Source organism: Polyodon spathula, chromosome 33 (genome assembly GCF_017654505.1).
Source record: "Polyodon spathula isolate WHYD16114869_AA chromosome 33, ASM1765450v1, whole genome shotgun sequence".
In the NCBI taxonomy this organism is placed as follows: Eukaryota; Metazoa; Chordata; class Actinopteri; order Acipenseriformes; family Polyodontidae; genus Polyodon; species Polyodon spathula.
Window position 1 is genome coordinate 1,735,773 of NC_054566.1, and position 17,510 is coordinate 1,753,282.

Below are 17,510 nucleotides of genomic sequence, written 5' to 3' on the forward strand. Positions count from 1 at the left end.
ACAACACTGACTATATACATGTAATGCCCCCGAAGAGACGGGAGCCTCAATCTAGCACTTAAATTATAAACTAATGTACACACAGATAGTAAGCACATTTTATTTTATGGTAGTACAGTTCTCAAATAAAATGCAAGATAAACTACATACAGAACAGCAGTCTTTCTGAAGTTCTTATAGGTGGTTTTGTTGTTTTGTTTAATTCATTTGTAATTCCCATACTCAATCCCATACAAATAAAAACAATGTGCTTACTATCTATGAGAAGATTTAGTTTCGGTTTCTTTTGCAGAGAAATTACAAACAAGCAAGTTACCGTGAGAAAAAAATAACTGAGTAGGATATACTTTAGTTTTTACAGAAAATAAACTGATACTGTTAAGTAAATTTTGGTGCAGAAAAACATTGATGTCACACTCTTGATGTCCCGCCCCTTAAGAACCAATACTGGTTCGTTGGTACAGTACTCCCCTGACCTTCCAACTCCCACCTAATAGGGTCTTGGTAACTGTCACCGATAAATGTACTGTAGTGAAAGTAGGTTAGCCACACACACTGCTACATACAGGTAGGCTATCGTATTACAGAAAATAAGCAACTGCGATACTTGTAAAATGTCATAAATCATGTAATGAAATATTGCAGCGTTTGAAAATCATAGTGTTATTAATAAAGGCTGCCCTCTTTTAAGCGCCAAAGTCCATTTTGATCAATTTTAAATAATGGTTAAGAGACTTGTTAGTCCTGAACACACACAGTGAGTTAGTGGCTGAGCCAGGATATGAAAGTCAAAGAACTTTCATGTTATGTCTGGTAAAGTGGCATTCTTACCTCGTATGATGAACCCCACACACACCGTGAACTCCCAGTCTTCATGTCAGTTGAGTCAGGAGAAAACCCAATCTGTTTCCCAAGAGATCCTTTATATAATCCTTTTTTCGTGCTAAGTAATGTCCCTCCTTTATAAAGCCTCCCCTTCCTGGAATATCTACGTCCAAATTTCTCCAGGATATGCTTGCGTTAGGACTCTGTAAGATCCAGTCAAGAAACGTGTTGAAGTCGGTCACTAGTGGGGAGGAAGGCAAGTCAACATGAATGTTGAAGTCACCTAGAAGTAGGATTTTGTCAGTTGAAGTGCAGGTGAGGAAGAGGAATTCTGAAAACTCTGCAATAAAAGCAGAGTTGCTTTTAGGTGGACGGTAGATAACAGGGACATAGGAGAAGGAGCTTGATGGCGAGATGCTCAAATGAAGAAAAGGCAGGCAAAGAAAGAACTGAAGAAGCGAGCACTGAATTTGCAATAACAGCCATGCCCCTCTCGGCCAGTGAGGCAAGGTTTGTCAAAGAGAGAATAGCCCTTTGGGGTGGCTAGATGCATGATAGCAGTGCCATCATTTCCATCAAATTCAGGCCCAGGTCTCAGTTTTCTGTTGCGTTTTGTTTTTGGACAAGTAGAAGTCATCCCTGGAACAGATGGTGGAAGAAGCCAGACAGCAACTGCTAGAGACCCGCACTAGCCACAGTGAAACTGTGTGCTTATTGGAAGCACAGGTATGTACAAAGACTGCTTAACATTCAAATCAAGCACAGTTTAATAAGAAGCAAATCCCTCAGGTGCAGTGCTATCTAATTATCAATGGTATGTTTGTTCTTTATTTTACCAGAACATTTAGGTGCGACTCATACAAGTAACTGTTACGATAATGATGTGTGTAAAATGAAATAAAATAAATAAACACAACTACGCAAGTAGAAACCCTTTTAATGTTTACTTCACTTTTCTTTGTAAAATGCATTCACTCAGCTGTTGATTGTAATTTGGCATTGGTGCAGTGAACACGTTGAATATACAGACGAGCTGTATAAATATTAAAATTGTACAGTAGTTGTCACTTTTCAGTATTTACACAGTATTGTAAATTGACTCTGTGTGAACATTGCAGTGTACAGCTGTTCAGTGTTTTCAGTGTGCAGCCCCTACAGGCTCAAACAAAGATAAAATACAGCTGTTCAGCTCTAAAATGGGTTGCTTGTCAGTAATTTGAATATTATCTGGACCTGCCAGGGAGTTTCAAGTTCTCAGCACATTCATTCAGCGGTGAAGTTTACTGTTTGCTTTGGTAGACTGCATTGCTTGAAAATATTTAGCTCGTAGTGACCTAGTTTATTTACTTTTAGTCTGTGGTTGGTTACACTAATGAAAGCTATTCTTGCTTATCATACCCCTCACCTCAATTTTCTCAAAACTTTGATATGACTTTTGTTGCGAGTGAATGTAGCCTCACAGTTTTGGTGTATTTTTATATTCTTTGAAAGTGTATGATGTTGCTAACATAAATGTTCTAAGTTTTACTGCACTTCACAAAGTTTTTTGCGAAAAATGAGGCGAAGGGGCACGATAAGCAAGAATAGCTTTCATTTGCTACTTATAAACGGTTGCCCTAAATGTGTTTCCTTTTTTCAATATTTTTAAAACAAATAGATTTCAAAACTTAACAGCAAAGTAGCCGAAGTACAGACTTTACTGAAATGTAAAGACGACTCTGCACGATCGTTGAGAGAACAAAGCGAGAACCAGGTAAAAACATGCTGCTGTAAAACAGCTTTTACAATCACACCACCACAATCAGGAATTCCTCTTTACAGACCATGTAAATGGGCAACTAATAACTGGCATTAATACATAGTCCATGGTTCAGATAAGAATATATTTAGTGACATCAATACACTTAGAACATAAGAAAGTTTACAAATGAGAGGAGGCCATTTGGCCCATCTTGCTTGTTTTGGTTTTTGGTAGCTTATTGATCCCAACTTGTCCCACTCTTTCATACAAGTGATGTACGCCTCTTTTTAATTTCTATGGCAGGTCTAAGGCAATACAACATTTACAGGTTGCAGACTGGTTAAACAGTGTATGAGATTTCCTTTGCCCTACAATGCCATGCTCTTTATTTTCATACTTCCATTTATGAGATTATATAATTTTCACAGATTTTAGTATTTTGTAAGTTTAATTAGTTATCCTCTGTAGTTTTCCTGTAAAGTTACTTCATGCTGGAAAAGTTTAACTATCAGTTTGTTATTGTTCTGGTCTTTTGTATTTCGGTATGGATTAATTGCCACTTCTTGCCACTTCTCCCTCCTAGATAAGTGAACTTGAACAAAGAATACAAGAGTGTAACGAAAAATTGAAGAAAAGTGAAGAACAAATTAATGACAAAGAAGCACAAATTAAAAAGCTGGTAAGAAAAAATGAAGTTGTTTACCAAAGTTGTGAAGGTTTTCCAAATTACTATGTACAATAAATCTTCCCTTTGGAGGGGTGGGGGGTGGGGGGCAATTTAAGTCCTGGTTTGAACTCTATTGTAATTTGCAAGTTTGATTTTGGTAATTTTTTATTTTGTTTTAGTTTTCTAGGGACATTGAAAAAGGGTGATGGGAGTTTGAGACCATTAGTGTTAATACTGTTGCAAAATTTTGGCGAACACTACCACATTTTGCTTCGGATAGTGGACTGGATAAATGGTTTATACTTTCCTTTTAAACAGTATTGATCAAGAATTCAAGTGTACAGAAAATGGCATGTTTACCTTGCCATGTTCTGTATTTTGGACCTTGTTTTCTGCTCTTCTCCCAGCCCAGCATTCAGAAAATAAATTAAATGCCATTGGATCCCTCTGTTTCTTAGGTAAAATGTTAACGCACATTTCGTTCACAGTATATTGATTTTGAAGCAGAGAGGAACAAACTTCAACAACATATCGCTGTTGGACGCCATCAGAATACAGAAAAGGTTAACAGATTGGAAGCTCAGATATCTGCTCTTGAGACTGCCCGCGAGTTTGATAAAACAGCTGCTCAGCACAGCATAGTAAGTATCCCTTTCTCCTGTCCACTAAGTACGTTTAAACAAAGATAACCCTAAGATAAAAACAAAGTGAACATTTGAAGGTATTTTACTGGCATTTTTTTTTAAATGGGAACATATGTGGGAAAACACAAGATTAATTATTGAGTATGTTATCCACAGTTTTGACATTTTTTCCATAGAATTAGTTAAAAGCAGGTTGCCTAGCCAAGTTCCAAGTACAATGCTACAATCAGTGGATTATTATCAAATATTGAGTTATTCTGTCAGACAAGGTCCAGAAATGTATTTAATCATTTCAACTTTAGAAAACAAGGCAATGACATTTAGACTGGTAGGTTGACCTTGTCAGAGCGAGTTTAGTCAGCCTTTATTTTGTGAATGATCATTATGTATTGGTAGTGACATGGCATGATTAATTGGGCTTATCTGTGTTATTTTTTATTTTTTATTTTTTTATGTTAATTACTTGCGATGATTTGTATTCTGTTTTCTTACCATACAATTATTAGAATCCTAATGCCTTGTTCTTCATCATTAAAGAGTCAACTTGAGCAGGAAAATAAGAATCTGAAAGAGATAAGAACTGAAACAGAAAATACTTTGATGAAGCAGGAAGCTGAGCTGGAACGTGCAAAGGTATTGACTTTTTCTTAGAAAGCCATTTCAGAATGTATTAATGCGTCCAGCTGAAGGATATATTACATACTGGACAATTACCAGTATTATACTGTAAGGTTTATGGAACCAAAAACAAAAAAGATTCGCTGGTTCGAGTCCAGGCTATTCCACTACCGGCCGTGACCCTGTATGTGATCGTTCTCATAGGGCTAATTTACATTGAAAAAATTGGTTCTTGCTGTTGTGATCGTTAAAACGGGTGTTCGTTATAGTGAAGTTAACATATACATATACACACTTCAGCATGCCATTTAATATCACTTTAGTGGCAGACATTAATAGATTTGATTACCTGTTTGAATATATTTATTGATAAGTTTATTTTACCCAGTAAAAAGATCATTTGCCCCAATTTCTTCTTCGTTTTTTCAGGCTGAATTACGTAGCAGAGAAACGGTTAGTGTGGAAATTGCAAAAGCATTAGAAGAAACTCAGAAGCAAAAGGAAGAACTTCAACAGCAGGTTTGTGCCCCAAGTTCGTGCTTCATGCAGCTACAACCACCACTAAAGCACCATGTGTTATTTTGAAATGGACTGAAGGGTTAGCAGACCTCAGTCAGTCCTCATAAATAATCATGAAGGTAATGAACATCGTTCAGTGCATAGGGTAGGAGTTTCAAAATGTTGACCCTTATACACAGATTATCCATGCAGACTTCTTATCTTTAATTTTTCTCTCTAAAAGGTTACGAAGTTAACAATAACTCTAAATGACAAGGATCAGTCAGTTATAGAAAAAACCGAGGAGTTGACCAGGATGGAAGAGGACATGAAACATCTTAATCAAGGTAATATATAAGAAAGGTGTAAACAAAGCCAAATGCAGTCGTCTCCAACCACTGAAGTATTCTTTGTGTGACAGTTGTCAATCATTTTTGGCAGAGAGAGAAGGACTTTCAGGTGTGTCAGTTTTAGCAGCGGACCAGAAAAAGGAATACATTGTGGAAAGACGGCAAGAGGTAGTTAATATAGAAAGTTCAGGAGTTTTATAAAACTATTGAAACTAGAGTATCTTTAGTAATGTGTTTTGGTACCACTGTATAAACCTCAAGCAGCCCTACCAAATCAGGTTGAGCGTAAAAATACATTAATATTACAGCTAGACATAGCAAGATTGGCGTTCTGCAGCGCTTGATAGCCTGTTAATACTGATCTGTAATCTAAATAGCAGATCAGTATTATTTTATTAGTTGACAGACGACGCAAAAAGCAATTTTGGAAGATGTATTTGTACACAAGAAACCTGTGATATGTACCACTTGCTGTGATGATTCTATTGTAGATAACTTTGTTAGTTTACAAGAGACTGTTGGACTTTGCCCCCTGTTGGGCAATATTGCTTCTTGGCGGTTTTCTTTTTTTTTTTTTTTTTTGTAATTAATATTATCAGCTGTCCACCCCTGGAGTGATAATTACTGTACATTCAAAATGAATATTATTATGATTGAATTATTAATGAATGAATTAAAATAATAGTAGCATTAACAGTTGCATTTAAACACTATTGCCAATTATGCCTTACCAAGATATAATCGTCTCACCTTTCCATCATAAGTTTTGAAAAAAGCCATTTATAATGATGCAGTATTAACCACAAACAATATACAATGATATGAAAATGAAGCTAACAAAATCATTCCATTTCATATAAATGACTCAAATACCCAGTTTTGAAAGAAGCACATGTTGTTGTAAAGATGTATTTTTATTTTAAAACTGGATTGCTTGTTTAAAGGAATCTCGTGCTTTTAAGATAGTGTTGCACTTGCTTTTTCATTTCATCTAGAGGGTGAAATTATCCCCATTGCTTCACGGCTTCTGTCCTGCCAGTAACAAGTCAGATGCTTCCCCTATTCAATGACATGCTTTCAACCAGTAACATGCTATGACCCAGAAGACACTGTTGAGGTGGAATTACCAAGGAAGTGAAATATAACGCATTTCCTGGGAGAGAAAGGCATATGAAATTACTACTTTTTATAACATAAAGTAGTAATAGATATCATGTTTTAAATTAGTGTGTTTCTTTACAAACTACACATTGAGGCATGTGTAGCTATTGATGTGCAAAATGGGTAAGATTTATGGAATTCAGTTCTTAGCTGCAATCACTTTTCATTATACACCATTTGAGATACAGACTTCATATTTTCAGTGTTTTGGAAATTCCTTTGGGTCATGTAAAGGTACCCTTCACTTTGGCTGCCAAACTGGAGTCATTGTTTCATAAAGATCAAATGTTTCGAGTTACTGGCCTCACATTTGGCACACACATTTGATTTCCGGGATTCTCAGTGTCCAATGAAAGTACACATTTGTTTCAACCTCCTGGCAAATCTCAGAAATCATTCCTGATATATATATATATTATATATATATATATATATATATATATATATATATATATATATATAATATACTACATACATACTTTACAACTGTTTCTCTTTCCAAAAATTCACTACTTCATGTTTTCAAACCATTCAACCACAGGTGCCATTACAGGCTATCAAGCGATATAAAAACAGGTTTGAATGATTTTCCTGTTTTCTCCTCTAGAGTTCGAAGCTGTCCAGTCACAACTACAGCAGCGTCAGATAGAGATTGAGAGCATGAGAAGGACAATGGCTGGAAAAGAAGGTGCAGCAGAGACACAACTCAACATCCAGAAACAGGAGGTGCGAGCACAGACAGAGCAGCTGGAGACCTGCCAGACTCAGGCAAGTAATGCTAGAGGCTTGTTCTGAAGATGCCATGTCACAGTCAGTGTTTTTGCTTATGCATTCTTTCTGGTCTCTCTCTAAACCACAGAAAAAAGCACAAGATACATAACCCACCCACTTAGTGCTTCAATCAAATGTTGCAGGGGGACGTTCTCTTTCCATAATGCATTTAGCCGTAAACTGTACAGTAGAGAACACCTCTCGGAAAGCAGGCAGAATGTTCTCTCACAGTCATATTATGCCAAGGCCAATACCTATATGAATCAATAAGTACAAATGTATTTCTTGCTTATGTCGTGACCTGTGATTGAAAATTCCTGCGGGTAAGCTCTCCCTGGTAAGAGGGGCACTGCAGTTTTGTAAATGCCCTGGCCTTTACAGGTGAGACAAAGCAGTCCATCTTTGAGGATGAGCCTACCACCTCTGCCTTGTTCACCCCTAACCCCCCTTGTCACCCAGCTACAACTCTGGCTGTTTGACGTTCCAGAGACTTCTGGGCTTGATGGGAGCAGCTTCCCAGACCCTTCCACTGGGTCTCCTGTATATGCGCTCTCTACAGGCCTGGCTCAACAACAGGGTTTTTCAACTTACATTGAACCGCAGCCACTTGTTGACGGTGTCTTGTTACTCACCCTGAGGTAGTGAATCTCATTTGGGAGAGGTTTGGGAAAGCAGAGATAAACCTCCCAGGAATCAACCAACTGTCCCATCTGGTACTCCATAACAGGAGGCGGGGACACGCTGGCAGTAGATGTCTTGGCACACCAGTGGCCGAGGTTTCTGTTATACTCCTGCTCCTGCTGTATCTGGAGAAAATCAGGCAGAACTGGGCCAAGGTGCTCCTAGTAACTCGTTATTGGCACAGGAGACTCTGGCTTTCAACTGATGCAGCTTCTCAGTGGCCAGCTGTGGAGACTGCCCAAGCGCTGTGACCTGTTCAGTCATGCACAGGGGACTTTATTGACATCCTGACCCATCGAGCCTGCAACTCTGTGTCTGGACCCTGAACGGCTGCTTTTGAGCCATCCGAGTTTGTCCAATAGGGTCATTCACACCCTGCAAAGTGCCAGAGCAGAGTCTGCATGTTTCCAGTAAGGGTACAAGTGGGGCATCTTCGAGACGTGGTGCCTGCCTCGGGTGTTTGACCCAATGACCTGTCCCATGGCAGTTATGCTGCAGTTTTTGCAGGACCTGTTTGACGAGGGGAAATCCCCCCTCCACATTTAAAGGTCTGTGTGGCAGCTATTTCAGCCGTTTATGAAGGATATTGTTCCTCTCTGGAGGCTTAACACGATGCTTGAAGCATTCATAAAGCCTCCATTTGAGCTGAAATTTGTATCTCTCAAAGTGGCTTTCTTGCTTGCAATCCACTCTGCAAAGCAGGTAAATGAGATGCAAGCATTTTCAGTTGCAAAGGAGCCTGCTTCATTTTTGCAGAAGCCAGGACTAAGGTTACACTCCGTACCAATCCTGCTTTTGTGCCGAAGACTATCTCGTCATTCATTAACTTAAGAAAGTTTACAAACGAGAGGAGGCCATTCATCCCATCTTGCTCGTTTTGTTGTTAGTAGGTTATTGATCCCAGAATCTCATCAAGCAGCTTCTTGAATGATCCCAGGGTGTAAGCTTCAACAACTTTACTGGGGAGTTGGTTCCAGACTCCCACAATTATCTGTGTAAATTTTTTTTTTTTTAAAAGTGTCTCCTGTTTTCTGTTCTGAATGTCCCTTTGTCTAATCTCCATTTGTGACCCCTGGTCCTTGTTTATTTTTTTCAATTTGAAAAGTCCCCCGAGTTGACATTGTCCCTCTGGTGGCTCTTCTTTGCATTCTTTTTAGAGCAGCAATATCATTTTTGTAACAAGATGACCAGAACCAAACACACTATTCTAGATGAGGGCTTAATAATGCATATTACAGTTTTAACATTACTTCCCTTGATTTAAATTCAATAGTTTTCACTATATATCCGAGCATTTTGTAGCTTCCTTTTTTATAGCTTCCCCACATTGCTTAGTTGAAGACATTTCTGAGTCGACATAAATTCCTAGATCTTTTTCATAGATTCCTCCTTCAATTTCAGAATCTCCCATATGGTATTTGTAATGGGCATTTTTATTGCCTGCGTGCAGTACCTTACACTTTTCTCTATTATATGTCATGTGCCATGTGACTGCCCAGTTCTGAATGCTGTCTAGATAATTTTGAATGGCTTGTGCTGCTGCAACGTTGTTTACCACTCCAGATCTGTGCAGTACGGGCTATAGCATATTATGATGACAGGACTAAAAGTTGGAGACAGTCTGAACAGGTTTTTTGTCAGTTATGGAGCAAAGACCCATGGTCAAGCCCTGTCTAAACCGAATGGATAAGACACAGTCAGGAATGCCTATGAGTGAGCCAACTTGCCCTTTCCAGAGACTCACTGCTCACTCCACCATGAGTATGGCAACTTCGTGGGCTCTGTTCCAGGGTGCATCTTTCAGGGACATTTGCAATGCAGCGGTGTGGGCTACTCCTCATACCTTTACCGGGTTCTACAGACTAAGTGTCGTGGATCCTCAAAACCTTGGCTTTGGAGTTGGTGTTAAGGACGGCTTCCGAGTCAACCCTTACAAAACGGGCATAGGGGTGAGTTTCTCCCTTGTGACGGCTTGGTTATACTTATCCATTGGGTAATGGTTACTTTTCGCACTTGAAAGGGAATGTTTTCTTTCAGTGGCTGTTATCAGAAAGTCTGATGGTCTTGTAATGTACTTAATTACAATGGCTTTTAGCTTCCTAGATTGTAGGCAAGGAAGTGGTTGTACTATTTACAGATAAACACCTTATAACACTGCAGATCAATAACCTGAATATCCACTCCTTTCCACCAAGTGGGTTGTGCCACTGTGCATGTGATTAATTTTGTATTTTCATTTTTTTTGTCAGTGTCAAGGCCATTCTTTAATCTTAAAGGACTATAGATAGAAACAAATCCAATATTTATTTATAATTAATATATTGTACCGCATAGTGGAAGTTTCAGGTGTGGCTTTGTTGTAGATGTAAGAATTATCGGGAAGAATAAAGGTTATATAATATTCATGGCCAGCACTTTCGGCATTGTTTTACCCAATATGAATGTGACTGAGAAGAAAAAAAAAACCTGCTTTGATTCTGTATTGCTGATGCTGGAGGTGTGTCATGGCAGGTGGTGCATCTGGAAGCAGAGGTGCAGGCCCTGAACGAGAGGCTGAACCCCCCGGAGGATGCTGGGAAAGAACAGAACGGGGCCGTTACTGCAGACGATGTGTCCGAGATTCAGAGAGTGAACCGGGAGCTGGAGCAGCAGGTTTCAGAGAAGAATAAGGTATGTGTATGTGTGTGTGTGTGTGTGTGTGTGTGTGGTTTAAAACATGTAGTATGCCAACATTTGCAGTCTTACTAACCATACTCTTTTGTTCTTTTCAGACAATTAAACAACTTCAACAGAGACTAGCAGAGCTGAAAAAGACACTCCTGAAAGAGTTGGTAAGCAAAGACACTTATTATTATTATTATTTAGTAATTTAGCAGATGCTTTTATCCAGAGTGTCTTACAGAGACCTGGGGGTGAACTATGCATCACAACTGCTAGAGCAGAGTCACTTATAATAGGACCTCGGTTTTACTTCTCATCTGAAGGACGGAGCACAAGAAGGTTTAGTGAAATTGCTCAGGGCCACACACAGTGAGTCAGTGGCTGAGCTGGGATTGAACCTGGAACAAGCCCTTTTCTTTAACCACTGGACCACTAAGCCTACTAGTAAGGAAAGACACTTGTGAGAGAGTTGTTAAGCTGTTTGTACCACATTTAAAAATGAATTTGTCTCCATTTGGGGTCATTTTCTATAGTCCTGTAGATGCGGATGGTTTTAATTTATATAATTTTTTGGGATATCGCAATTATAGAATGGTTGTTCCATACTACTTTCTGTACTTCTGTTTATAAATACACAAAAGTCGAATTGCCCTGAACATTTTTGAAAATGTAATTACAGTCAAACTCTCCACTAATGGAAACAGCCAAAGTAGAAGCGTGCTGTTACATTTGTAAGGAATAAGTCAAAAGTAAAATGAAAAAGAGTCCCCCCCCCCCTTTGTTCGTGATTCAGAAAATAAAACCGGAAGCTGAAACCGCAGGTGTGAAAGAGAGGCTTGGCCCTGAACCCCCGACCATCGTCAGCGCTGCCACTACAGTCATAAACAACTCGGACATCAGTGACTCACGGGAAATCAACTTCGCGTACCTGAAACACGTCGTCCTCAAATTCATGTCCTCTCGAGAGGCTGAGGTAAGGGTCAGTCCCTCATCAATAAGGAAGACAATCAACCTACTGTTTCTGTAAACTAACTTCCAGACAGTATTCACATGCCTTTTCAACATTTCCTGTAGTTTTGATTGAGTATGCTGTACAAGTGAAATTTTCTCTGACAAAGTGTTTAACAAAGTATTTTAATAAATCTTACATGCGCATCCATTTGCTATGTAGGTCTCAGATGTGCAGTTTGAAAGAAAAAACGCATGACAGGAAACATGTAGTTTTATTTTAAAACATGCTTATTTGTGACAATGAAAGTGCATGACAGGAAGATTTATGGAACCATTTTGTTTGTTACACCCACTTAAAGTCCAGAACAAGTTCATTAAGTAAAGCAAAGGGATTTTGACCAAACTGACAAGCGTTTGACATGCTGTGGCTGCTGAAAGCTAACATTTTGGATGCCTGTCCAGAGAAACTAAATTGAAAGTAGTGCTGTGGATACTGTTTTAGGTGGTCTCTTTCAGATAATGTTTTACCCAATTTCTAAAGACCATAGATGAACCGTAATCAATAAAAGCTTTATCAAAAAGAACATTGTTACATCACATTCTGGACTGTGGACATCTGTTACTAACGCTCTGCAGTCTCAAACAAAAATAATCCTGAGAAGATGAATTTCAGTTAAAGAACAGCACGACTCATTTCTTTAGTTTTATATTTTTAAAGTTGGGCACATTTTTCTTCTTGTCCTTCCTTCTAAAAAATGGAAAGGGCCTAGAAGTCTTTGATTGCATAACATGTAGAAACAACATGTGTGGCATAAAACAATGTTTTTATATTTGGCATTTTGAAGTATGATTTTGTATTGTATATTGCTTTCTTCTCCTAGGCGTACCAGTTAATAAAGGCTGTGTCGATGCTACTGAACTTCACACGAGAAGAGGAGGACATGCTCAAGCAGACTTTAGAATATAAGGTGCATTTTAGGGTTGTTACTGTGTTTCATTTCAAACTTTTGGATTAAACATGTTTAATCGCAACATATCTGGAATATCTGTAACCAGTGAGAAAAGCTGGCATAAGAAGCTATCTTTTTACTGCAACGTTTATTTGTAAGACTATGGGTACAGCTTTTAGGGAAAAGACTGAAGAAATATTGAAAATTAAATTTAAATATTTGCTGTACATGAACTACTGTATAAACACAGAGGCTAACACCTATATTCGGTCAGTATGTGTTGGCAGCAGGGGGGGGGGGGGGGGGGGGGGGGGGGGGGGGGGGGGGGGGGGGGGGGGGGGGGGGGGGGGGGATCTAAATACATAGCATATACAAACTGTTAACACCCTTGGTACATTTTACTGAGTTAATTTTTATAGTAAAAAGTTATAATAGGAGGGGCTAGGTGACAAAGCAAGCTTGCCTGGAGTGAGCACTGTTCATGACTGTTACCTGTGCCATTATCCCTGTACAAAGTGTTTATTATACCCTTGCTATATACTGTATAGTATACCTTTACTAATTACTGTTTATTATACACCAACTGTACTGTTTATTATACACCTACTATATACTGTTTATTATGCCCTTACTATATACTGTTTATTGTACCCTTATTATTATATACTATTGCTACATCCTACTCCCTTCCTGTTTCTTAGTGTCTCTTTGCCAGATGTTCCACATCCTAACAGTTGTATTCATCTTTCCTCTCTCCAGATGTCATGGTTTGGGTCCAAACCTTCTCCAAAAGGTATTATTCGCCCCTCTGTGTCAGGTGACCCGACACACTGGAACTGAATCAAGTTTGACACTTGGACCTAAGAACTGAAAGTGCCCTGGACGCAGCGATGTGCGTGTGTATGTGTGTATGAGAAACTACAGTAGAAACCAGAGCAGATCCACTTTCCAAGTGTTTCCAGATCACTGTTATTACAGTGTTTTAGTATGAAGCTTTACTTTTTTTAAGGAAACTGTTTACATCAAAGCGTCATATAATGCAAATTATGAGACTTTCCTCTGGGGGCAAATGTTTATCATTAGGGACAGATTGTGGAGACTGTTGTTAATATGTGTTTGGGTTCTGTGAAAGGTAATGTCTCTGGGTGCAGTAAAGGGGTGAATGTCTGACAAATTATTTTTAATTGCTGTGATTTAAATAATGGAGAATCAAACAAGTAGTGAGCATCTTTTTTTCTTTTACAGAAGTGACTGTTTGTGATTGTTGGGATGGATTTTACAGTTGCATCGTCTCCATTCAAAGCATCCATTTTAAAAGGAAAATATTTCACTGAAACCCCAGCTGTATTGTTAATGTATACACTGATACACTATAGATGTCACCCACAGGCAGCATTGAAATACTGCCCTCCAGTGTACTGCACAGTTTTATCTATAATTCAGTACATATTGATGTGCCCCAAATAGGTGTATGGCATTTAGGATTTATGGAAGAAATTAATCGTAACTTAAGTAGTTTTTTCTGGCAATTACATTACCTTCTGGATTGTGGACATATCTCAATTGTAGCCTTACTGGAGAAGTTAACCCTCCTTCGTATTAGATTATCGTATAGACATTTATCAACAGCAAACGATCCATTGACGTTTTATTTTTCGAAATAAAGAACAAACATTCGCTTTTAACAGAAGATCCAATAACTAAAAACAGTTGTACGTAATAGTTAAACAAAAAGGCACGACTTGCATTCAAATTAGAAAACTTATTTAAAAAGGAAATACAAAGGACTTGAGTTTTTAACAACTGAAAAGAATATGCGTGCGTCCGCATCATATGCCCATTTAACATTGTAATAATAATACAAAATAGTATATTTCAGCAGCAGTCATTTCAGTGTGAACTATGGTTGTTTATTACTATTAACTTTTATGTCCAAAAGCAAAGCAACATTTTTGAATTACTCACCCATCCTGACTAATTTAACTGTATTTCTAAATTCAGCGTCTTTTTAAATTAATATTGCCGTATAATCCAAACATGCTTTGAAACAAAAGATGGTAAATCGATACATTTATAGATTTAAAAAAAAAAAAAAAGTTTTTCTTTAATTTTTAAATCAAGAAAACGTGACTACAATATCCCTCCTTTTGATTTGGCTTGTCCAATGCGAATGTGTAGGGCTAAAGTGTGTATCCTAGCAACGCGCTTATCTACCGTACTAGCACTAAAAGAAGCGCAATTTCACCCACTCGAAGTTTTAATGCAAACTGACAACAGGAAACTTCACAGTGGGTTCTAATTTGATGCATCAAGTGTTGCACCCCTATATATACGGACTTAAATGCGTTACACACTAGAATATTACAGATAAACAAAAAACTCTTTAAAAGTGCACAAAGTACAACATAAATACAAAAAAGTGTTTAGCTGAAGGACTCATCTGTCCGATCGTCACATTGTGTATTCAATTTGGTGGCCACTGGTTTGACTTGAAGTTCGGTTTATTTAGTACTGTGCAACATGCAAGTTGACATCTAGAAATCCAGTAAATGGATAACTACACTTTTATATTGCATGAGGAATGTGGGAGGGAGAGGCCCCACTGACTGCCTACACACACTCCCGTTAAATCAGTACTGATCATTGGGCTGGGTTTATCAAGGTCAAGGCACCAAAGGGTAATTTTGCTTTTTTTTTTTTTTTTTTTTTTTAAACCGTTAATCTTACACAATACTGGTAACAAGCCGCTATTATATTTTGTTACTAGTTTTTTTAAAAACATAAAGATTTTTTTTTCAGAAATATTGTTCAAATTGCACTTTTGATAAATCTTTCCATAAGTTTTTGTTTGTTTTATTTCCTGTTAGGAACTAAAAATAGTATTACCTTACAAAGATACTGACTTGTCCAGAATTACTAAGCATAGTTCTTATTGTGAACCTGCTGAGAAATCCATGAATGACACCTTGTATCCCAGTGAAATGTGTATCTTTGCTGTGCATTGTAACGCACAATCAACAGGACAGCACAAACAGCAAGGTTAAACAAACCAGAAAGAAAAACAACACATTCTACAATGCTTAGATGATCTGGTTCAATACAGCATGCTTTTTGTAAAGGGGAACTGCTACCCCCATCATGGCAAATATATTTTATAATGTGAAAACGTACACATTTTAGAATAAAGTTTTACCTGAAGGTTTTGAGATGAGGTTGTTTTTTAAAATAAAAAATAATAATAATAATAAATAAATATAATCTGGGAAGCTGCAACATGTCTTCCTGCCTTGCATTATGTAAAATACATTCCATGTGGATATTTATATACAAATACTGTACATATATAATACATTTATAAAACACTGGATTTACTTTATACTAGTATTTAACCTCCCCTTCATATAACAGGAGAATTTAACTCGCACTAACCATATACAGCAAGTGTATTATTACATGGGTAATTAAGTGGGTGTATAGTTCAGGGAACCTCGGCGGTATTGTTTTTTTAATCCTTCTTTAAATGTTGACAGTGCATTATTTCCTGAGAATTATACTGTACAAACACACACACTTTTTTTTTTTTTTTTTTTTTTTTTGTGGAAGTTGTATAATTATTTTTGTACTCTGCTCATGTCCACAAAGGAGGCCAGTGTATGATTCAGTCTCAAGACTGCTTAATTGTATTATTCCAAAATGTCAGTCCCCCTTGAATTAGAATATTGTGGGAGGTTCTGACTGTCTCTCATGTAGATACTGAGACTGAAGATGGAACTGAACTAGCTGCCAACTGTTCCTACAGGGTACGAGTATATAAATCTAACTTATTTCAATGTTTATTTTAGTGTGGCCTGAATTCTTTGTTGTATTTTGTTATGTTTGAACAAGAGCAGCGTGTTTTGAGAAATGGGTGACTCAGTGGATGATTCAGTGGGTGATTCAGTGGGTGATTCAGTGGGTGACTCAGTGGGTGACTCAGTGGGTGACTCAGTGGGTGACTTAGTGGGTGACTCAGTGGGTGACTCAGTGGGTGACTCAGTGGGTGATTCAGTGGGTGATTCAGTGGGTGATTCAGTGGTTGATTCAGTGGGTGATTCAGTGGATGATTCAGTGGGTGATTCAATGGTTGACTCAGTGGGTGATTCAGTGGGTGACTCTGCACTTTGACATGTATAATATCTGCTGCCGTGGAGACACCTATGTAAATGCATTAACTGACACTTCCTGCCTTTTCTCCCTATTTGGTGTTGTGAAGCTTGACAGGAATAATGTAAATTAAGATTAACAGAAAGATGTTTTGCTTGGGAATAATTTGTAGGTGCTCTACTTTTTTGCTCTACTTTTTTTCCATTAAACTCACACAGAATCTGCTTGTGTATTATTTTTGTATGTGAGCTTTTTGAATTTCACAAATCAAAAATGGTTGTTGGTAACACTAATCACGATGCATGATATGGGGGTATATCCAATATTTTGTTACAGGGGTAAAGATTTTTGCAGCAGGGTTGTTCTCTGTTGGTTCAGAAATGCATTGGGTGCTGTGAGGTGCACAGTGGCTGCTTTTTCTCACATTGCACATGCGTTGAAGGGTTGGGATTGGTTCAAACTCAGATCTTTGTACCCCTACATCCTGGTACATTTGGATACAAGTCCCTAATACCTGTCAAACCAGACTAGAATGTCCTTCACACTTTTCATCACAATTGATCATCACAGATCTCTAGGTAAATGTATAACTGACATATGGATAGACAATTGGCCACCTCCACTAGGTCCCTGCTCTATACCAGGGCTGCCGATAGGCCCCTTCCTGGGATGTTGCACTCGGTCCAGCCCACCAAGGAAAACATTTCTCCTTTTCCATCGAACCCACGATTGGTGGTTGTCTTCTCTTTCAGGGAACCAGGGTTACGGTAAGTAACCTAACGTTCCCTTTGAATTCTAAGACGCAATCAGACCCAATAGTTTCTGGCAAAATAGGAGGGTGAACTGCGA

General features: G+C 38.3%; 1 protein-coding gene across 2 annotated transcripts in view; it reads left to right on the forward strand.

Moving 5' to 3' along the window:
* LOC121303564 (golgin subfamily A member 1-like) overlaps window positions 1–14,229 on the forward strand; it is a 33,787-nt gene extending 19,558 nt beyond the window's left edge. For both annotated transcript variants that reach the window (XM_041234352.1, XM_041234353.1), the window contains exons 12-24: window positions 1,456–1,551; window positions 2,483–2,578; window positions 3,150–3,245; window positions 3,722–3,874; window positions 4,415–4,510; window positions 4,925–5,014; window positions 5,238–5,340; window positions 7,112–7,272; window positions 10,468–10,626; window positions 10,728–10,787; window positions 11,411–11,590; window positions 12,450–12,536; window positions 13,278–14,229. In XM_041234352.1, coding sequence (XP_041090286.1) covers window positions 1,456–1,551; window positions 2,483–2,578; window positions 3,150–3,245; window positions 3,722–3,874; window positions 4,415–4,510; window positions 4,925–5,014; window positions 5,238–5,340; window positions 7,112–7,272; window positions 10,468–10,626; window positions 10,728–10,787; window positions 11,411–11,590; window positions 12,450–12,536; window positions 13,278–13,358 — 1,458 coding nt within the window. In that variant the 3' untranslated portion in view covers window positions 13,359–14,229. The remainder of the gene's footprint in view (window positions 1–1,455; window positions 1,552–2,482; window positions 2,579–3,149; window positions 3,246–3,721; window positions 3,875–4,414; window positions 4,511–4,924; window positions 5,015–5,237; window positions 5,341–7,111; window positions 7,273–10,467; window positions 10,627–10,727; window positions 10,788–11,410; window positions 11,591–12,449; window positions 12,537–13,277) is intronic.
* Window positions 14,230–17,510: the final 3,281 nt, after the last annotated feature.